We start from the raw sequence: 7,779 nt of genomic DNA, 5'->3' as shown, positions 1-7,779 counted from the left end.
ATCTTTTGAAATAGACATGGTTGTTGATATGGACTGAGTGGTTGATTACATATTTTTAAATGAATTTTATGACTTGGTTTAGCTCTATAAAACCAGGTTTAATCCACCATTTTCTACATTTAAAATGCCTGTACCAAGTCAGGAATATGACAGTTGTTGTCCATTCGTTTTTGATGTGTTTGGCATTTGAATTTTAGGGACTTTCCGATTTGATTTTCCTGAGTTCAGTACTTTTGTTATTTTAATTTTTTTTCTAGGCATAAGTATGGATAATGTCTGGATATTGTTAACAGTTTTATAAAGTATTTTTCCTTTCGGGTATATAATGTATTTACAGACATACGGTTCATGAGTAGTATTTACAATTGTAATGATCCAAAGCGAAACTCATCAAATAACAAAAATAGTTCAACATTTTCTTGCAAAACAAATCGATGAGCTCAAAATCGACCAACCTTAAGTTTCCCGATTTTTTTGCTGTGTTGAAGACCCATTGATGGCCTTCGCTTTATTTTGCGTTCTGGTCAGGTTGTCCACATTTCCAAGAATTGATTTGCTATACCTCAGGTTCGATAATGTAAACATTATGGAAAGGTTAAATAAGAAAGCTACTACGACGAGTTGTATTTGATCATAACCGTGTTCAACATCTTATTGGTAGAAGTCACCAAGACCGTAATCTTTCCACATGTTGTAGATTTAAAATAATTTATTTGTTTAATATTATATAGTCAACCTTTTTTCTGTGTTTTAAAGTGTAACAACATTGGATCAGTAAAAAATTTCAATGGCAATATAATTGATTTCAAATGAATATTTTCAATTTACATGAAAAAAACAAAAATGACAATTAAATGTATTATTTAAGAACATTCTTTAGTCTCTGGTGAAACTGTTTCTGCAACTTCGGAATCTGAAATACATTCTGTTTCTCCAAACCACCATGATGGAACGATCAATAATGGATGAATAGAAACTGCAATCAAATCTCTTTTCTTGAAAAGCTTTTTCCACTCGGTCCTGAAAAGAATATATAAAAAACCTTTCAACTTAATTATATTGCAAGACAATACTTACACATAATAATATACAATGTACTCACAATCATTTGTGTAGGACCAAAATTTTGCATAACTGCAAAGCAATACATATTTAGCTATCAAGCAATCCAAATAAGTTGAGATAATTCGAATATTTAAAAATCTTATCACGGTGTTGAACTGATATCTTTCAGTACATGTTATTTAAAGAATGAATTAATGAGCGTATTTTCGTAAAAAAAAAGAAAAAAAAGATAAGTTTGACTGTACTTTGACTTACATTGGATGTCGATTATACATGATAGGTAGCAATTCATCGATTGGTGCAAGTTTCCGTAATGGATTTTGCCTCATTATTTTATCCACTCCTCCTCTTGTAATTGCATAAGACAATCCCCAATATGAAAAACCAGGCCATTTAGCATACTTTGCACCTTCTACAAATGATTCAGGTTCTTTTTCCATCGGCTTACGTGCCAGGAACCTACAATAGATTTATAAAACGGAGACAATATACTTTAAAACAAACATATTAAAGTTATTTTGTTAGTCATGTGAATTCATTTATGAGTTTAACTTTTTGTCGTGTCTCAACATATTCTACTGGTAATTAATGTTCATCTTTCTTTATTTTCTTTCTGTTACTTGATATTTGTTATATTTACTTTTTACTTTAGCATAACGTCCATAGGCGAGTGTTTAATGTCATACATACAGTCTTTAAGTTAACTAATTGAGGGTAGTTTGCACAGTCACATGCCATCAGCAAGATTTTATTACAAGGCCTCTTAAACGTGTAGAAAGTATGATAATCTCTCAACACAACCGTTTAATTTAATTCCAAATTATGGCGCTGCATTAAATATCCGGCATACATAAACGAACACTACATGAAAATTGTCACATGGGAAGTAGGATTTGCTTTTTTAATTCGTGGTTAAGTTCCATCTTTAACCTTGACGTTGTCAGTTTATTTTCAATTTATGAGTTTGACTGTCCCTCTGGTATCTTTTGCCCCTCTTTTACATTTACTCAGTATTATGTTTTAGTTTTGCTCATGCAAATAATAAAATTAACGGTACCAATTTTCTTGCACCAGATGCGCATTTCGACAATACATGTCTCTTCAGTGATGCTCGTGGCCAAAATATTTGAAATCCGAAGCTTATAAAAAAGATGAAGAGCTATAATCCAAAAGGTCCAAAATGTATAGACAAAGACGCGTTGACAGATTATAAAGTGAAAACAAAAGTCTCTTTCATGCTCCGAGTAAATCAAATTTAAATCTAGACAATAAGCCACTACTGGTATTTCTGTAAAGAATATACCTGTTCGTACCTGCAGGTAAACTTACATTAGATCCCAGTTTGGAACGAACTCTTCAATATCTGCAAAGGCTCTTGAAAATTGTTTCCGAAACATAGGAAAGAAGGAGGCATCATCTTCAATAATCCAAATCTTATTGTAGTTATTTGCAATCATCTATGAGAGAATGAAAAATAAAACGTTTTTAAGAGCTTGATCATGTCAGGGATAGTTTGATATATTGATGATTAATGTGGTTATTACATATCAATTTGATTGAGTTGGTAAGGTTGAACATATTGCAGATTTTTTTCCTCTTACTTTGATAATATGCAATATTTTAAATGTAACTAAAATAATCGTTTCTGATGATGATGACAACAAGGAGTAGAGGGAAGGCGAAGCAAGAGCAGAAGGAGACAGAGGAGGATATTTTTTAAATAACTTACATCTTTCCATATGAAATAATGACTGAGTGTACATCCTACTTCTCCGTAAGTCATGTTTCTAAATGAAAACGAAATCAGTTCAAAACAATATCAGCTAGATTGTTTTCGCCTTGTTTAAATGATTATGTGAGCTACTGATGTTCAAGCTTAGCATTCGTCTGAAGTTTTGATGACAATATCTCATCGAAAAAGTTTTATGTGCTATTTTTTTTCTAAAGATAATATATAATACGTTGTATTGTAAAGCCTCCAAAATACATTGTTTTAATCAAATATTTTGTGCTTCATCTTCTTCAAAATGTCTCTTTGTATTGCAATTCAGAAGAAGTGATTTTCCCCTATTATCTAATTGCACAGTAGTGAGTTTCGAAATAAAACAAAACTACATACCATACAATGACGAAAGAACATAAAATTAACGTTTAAAATCAATGACATTACATTGAGGGGACATTCCATCGACTTGACCTTGATGATGTTAATTTAGAAATCATATTTAATTAAAATTGCACAATACTAAATGATACAATTTGTAGAAATCCATAAAGTATAGGTTAACAAATGCTGGGATAAAAAAGTATACTATACTTTAAGTCATATTTTCCACCCAAGATAAAAGTCATACAATTTATCATTCAACGTTCAGTTATCTTGGTTATTCTATTAAAATACTTTACATACGGGAACAGTTTATTTCTATTAATACCTTTCTGTTTCTGTACTAAATGATATGTTGTTCTATGTTTTTTTTTTTTTTTTTCATTTTAAGACATCAAATCGACTTTATTTCAGTTATACATGTCGTAATTTAAAAAATGGGTTTATAATATTTTTAAGACATAACAAAAGTTGCCATATGTTTATAAAATTGATCGATGAGGAATGTAAATCTATCGGTGATTAGATAAGGTCTGCTTACAGCATTTCAATTATTTTTCTACACTTTTCAGTTTCTGATTTACTTCTAAAGGTTAAAACAACATTATTATATACCATGGTACCTTGGTTGTAAAAGCTGTAGCAACAAGGTAATTTTAAGAGCTTTAGACCATTGCAATAAATCAACTATCATAGAAAAAAAATTATCACATTATAACTACATTGATATTGTTCAATATTGAATATGATGCCTACATTTCACTAATCATTTGAAATATTTTAGTATATATTGCTTATTGCAACTACACATTAGTCCACCTATAGACAAATCAGTGCATCTTTTCTCCTGAATGCGACTCGCAATTTAAACGGATTTTTAACTAGCAACGTTTGATATTCCTTACAACTTATCAATATTTGATAAAATGTGATACTACCTTTTTAGTGATATGTCTTCATATCCAGGTAGTATTGTTACACCAAGTTCAGCTAACCTTTCCGGGTTTAACTTCCTGAAATCGTTTAAGTAGATTTTAAAAGAAATAATTATCGAAACACTAGCCAATAGAATATGTAGCGATACTTGTATCTTTTCGAGAGTCACCGCGTAGACCTCGTACTGTCAACTAAAGGTTTATTGTGTTCTTTGTTTGCAATATCGTTGTCATATCAAGATTAAACCCTGTTCAGCACAAGAAGTTATAGATCATAAGAAATAAGTTTGTTTTATCAATTTTTTTAAAACCAAATCGTTACATTAATACCAATAATACAGTTTCATTACAATTGAGAACTCAATACTGTATTTACAAATAGTGTTATCTCCTAATAAAGGTGTTATATTCGTCATAACACTCGTCAATAGATTATGTATGTACCACTAAATTTGTGACTTCATATTATTTACAGCGACCGCTACGAATTGATTTACGAAAACGACAATTTTTCGTAGTTGTTTCTTTCTTCTTTTTTTTTTGGGGGGGGGGTGAACATCGGTAAACTACTGTTGCATCTAATTCATATACCTTCCGTCAACAGCACTAAATATTGAATAGTCCAGTTTTAATTCGGCTAGTATTTTCTCAATTCTTTCTCGTCGTTCTGGTCTTCTTTCCAAGTTAAGAATATAAATCTGCAAAACAATTATTTGCTTGTAAAAGTCGTCTAATGTCTTATTTACCAACTCTGTTCGTATTTTTAAATTGAGTGTGGATTCTCGTGATGGATTGTGTATCCATAGCAGGAAACGATCGTTCTGTCAACACACGGTCCGTTTGATTAACGATAAACTACTATTGACTATATTTAGAGAATGACGGTGAAAGAGGGTGTCATTTGTTGATTGGTCTACTTACCATGGGTGTTCATAGTTAATTGTGGCTGGTCCATAGTTGTAGCCCTTTCTGTTGAACTATGCTATGCAAAAATTACTCTCAATATATAAAATTATTATAAATATATATATGAGGACAAAGATATTTAAAAATTTCCTATTACATAAAACTTTTTTTTAACTATAGTTAATAGGAACGAGAGACTTTTTTATTCTTTTGTAGACGAAACGCACGTCTAGCGCAAAAATTAAAGTTCAATCCTGGTATATATGATAAGTTTATCTATTCAAATACAAATACCCCTTTACAGCATTGATAGATTCGTAATTATATAGTTTATTAATATTTGTGTATGATATGTTTCCAATTATTTCTATCACCGGAAAAATGGATACCTATAAACAGTAACGTTTAATAATAAGCAAGAAACAAGTTATATATGGGAAAAGTTCATGATATGTTTGCAAACAAACCTTATCGAATCCTAACGTATCTGGTTTATACATGTGTCTCGATTCCGCTGGCCATTCTACAAAAAAATAACAAATACATGTATATATATCACGTCCTATAAGTGCCTGTTGTTATGGGAAATATGTATGATTTATGTTTACAGGTTACAGATACATTTCAATGTAACCAGATTTGTGAAATCTTGAATCAGACTAACTCGATGAACGGCGCAAAACGGAAGTAAATTCAGGTATATGCATACAATACTGCACAGAGTGTCGCTTCTCACAGACTGTTAATGAAATCTAAATACGTAATCCTTATGTTTGGAAGACTTCTAAGTTCTTCCGTTTGATGTGTACTGATAGAGAGTTTATGTTCCTAAACTACAATCCCCTTCCCTTTTATGAATGTGACCTACCGAAATAGACTATTTACCGGATTTGTAATCACATAAGCAACACGACGGGTGCCACATGTAGAGCAGGATCTGCTTACCCTTCCGGAGCACCTGAGATCACCCCTAGTTTTTGGTGGGGTTCGTGTTGTTTATTCTTTAGATTTCTATGTTGTGTCATGTGTACTATTGTTTTTCTGTTTGTCTTTTTTCATTTTTAGCCATGGCGTTGTCAGTTTGTTTGACTGTCCCTTTGGTATCTTTCGTCCCTATTTTTTTAATCAGGAAAAATAAGATTCCGTACGTGACAGTCCAAAACCAGGAGGCTGTATTTCATGGGTTGTTTTGGGTTATCGACTGATACATATGGTTTTGGATTGTTGTTTTTTGATAAATAAAGTCGTAAGTTTGAGTTGTTTGAATTGGATAGTTAAATAAGTGATATTGTAAACAGTTAAGTGAATACAAAAATTTCAATGGTTTATATTTTGTACAATGTTGTACCTAATCATAATAGAGAACAGACGGATTAAACCCTTTCTTTACAACCAATCACATTATATTTCGTCAAACTATTTTAATATATTGTTAGAAATGCTTTACCTTTCGTGTTGGTCCTCAATGCCCATACTATGGTATCAAAGAACATTTGCAAGGTAAGAACAATGTATAAAAGATTCATTCTTTCTGGTTCCGTTAAATCGTTATTAAATATCGTATTCAATATAAGTATTTACTGAAAGTAAAATGTTATACATACAAATAATATACAAAACACCAGATTTAATAAAGGTGACAGATTCAACATCGATTTTTATGTCTGCAACATATTTTAGAAGAAACATATAACATCTTGCGAATTAAACAGATAATTATAATTGATAATTGATAGCAATGAAGCATAACGTTGAAGGTATAAGACTGATCTGAGATTAAAAATAAATTAAATGAAGGAAAAGGATTGAAAACAATTCATTTGAATCAAGATGTCTCACTAACATATCCCTTTTTTCTTCATACAAATATTATTCAGTAACAATAAGACAATAGAAATATGTTCAAACAAGCTTACTTTTAATCGTAAACAATCTGACTGGATCATCAAGATAGGAAACGAAAATTCTACAGTGTCGTATTAACTTGAATGTTCAGCCATGGTGTTGTCAGTTTACTTTCGGTTTATGAGTTTGACTTTCCGTCTGGTATCTTTCGCCACTCCTTTCCGTCTGGTATCTTTCGCCACTCCTTTCCGTCTGGTATCTTTCGCCACTCCTTTGAATTTGAAAGTGTGTATTTAGTTCATCGCCAGGCATGATTGGCCTAAGACATATTTAGCACAATATTGTTTTATTCGTTGGTTTTCAACCCTTTGTGCATTGTATTGGTCATTCAAGTTTGTGGGGGTCGTTTTTGTGCGCTTTGTTCTAAAACTGAGTAAGGATAATTTGTTTTTACAAAGTCCATCCCACATAAGAATAAATATGCTGAAGCCTTTTGAATTAATGTAAGCATTGAATATTAAATTAATATAAGATATAGACTTTTGAGGATTGTCTCTGACTTATTTGAAACTTTAACAACGTACTCAGCAAAATAAATCAGTTTGTAATTGCCCTTCCTTTCGTTTTGTGCCAAATTATGTAATATCTTAAAAATATCCTTAAAATAACTCCTTTATCCTATTGAGAGAAAAATCATCATACTTATAAGTTACAGAAATAGTAGACACTAGTGTGTTTAGAGTTAAAATTAGCTTATTGGGAGGATAAATATATAATTAAAACAACGAATACCTCCATTAAATTTTACTTTGAAAGACAATTTGTCAGGTTTGTTCTGCTGTATGGAAGCAATAACCATTATCCGATAATTGGTAGTTGAATACCAAAAGCAACTTACTATTTTGTAGCATAAATATTTCT

The 7,779-nt window shown here is 31.3% G+C and overlaps 1 protein-coding gene across 1 annotated transcript; it reads right to left on the bottom strand.

The window, feature by feature from the left end:
- Positions 1-799: 799 nt before the first annotated feature.
- On the bottom strand, positions 800-7,040 carry LOC139519031 (glycosyltransferase 25 family member-like). Its single transcript, XM_071310760.1, has 9 exons — positions 6,930-7,040; positions 6,461-6,593; positions 5,481-5,536; positions 4,699-4,805; positions 4,111-4,185; positions 2,795-2,852; positions 2,395-2,522; positions 1,321-1,524; positions 800-1,020 (listed from the first exon to the last, which is right to left on the bottom strand). The coding sequence occupies exons 2-9, from the start codon at positions 6,537-6,539 to the stop codon at positions 864-866; spliced, it is 864 nt and encodes a 287-aa protein (XP_071166861.1). The 5' UTR covers positions 6,540-6,593; positions 6,930-7,040; the 3' UTR covers positions 800-863.
- Positions 7,041-7,779: the final 739 nt, after the last annotated feature.

Source organism: Mytilus edulis, chromosome 1 (assembly GCF_963676685.1).
Source record: "Mytilus edulis chromosome 1, xbMytEdul2.2, whole genome shotgun sequence".
NCBI classification, from domain to species: Eukaryota; Metazoa; Mollusca; class Bivalvia; order Mytilida; family Mytilidae; genus Mytilus; species Mytilus edulis.
Note: the sequence above shows the minus strand (reverse complement) of the source record. Positions and strands in the feature narration are given on the sequence as shown.

Excerpts from the sequence above, each read along its gene's own strand:
- LOC139519031 (XM_071310760.1), bottom strand. The coding sequence starts at position 6,539 with ATGAATCTTTTATACATTGTTCTTACCTTGCAAATGTTCTTTGATACC. Across the intron at positions 4,806-5,480 it reads ATACGTTAGGATTCGATAAG|ATTTATATTCTTAACTTGGA; the intron begins GTTTGTTTGCAA and ends ATTGTTTTGCAG. Across the intron at positions 4,186-4,698 it reads TTTAGTGCTGTTGACGGAAG|GAAGTTAAACCCGGAAAGGT; the intron begins GTATATGAATTA and ends AAACGATTTCAG.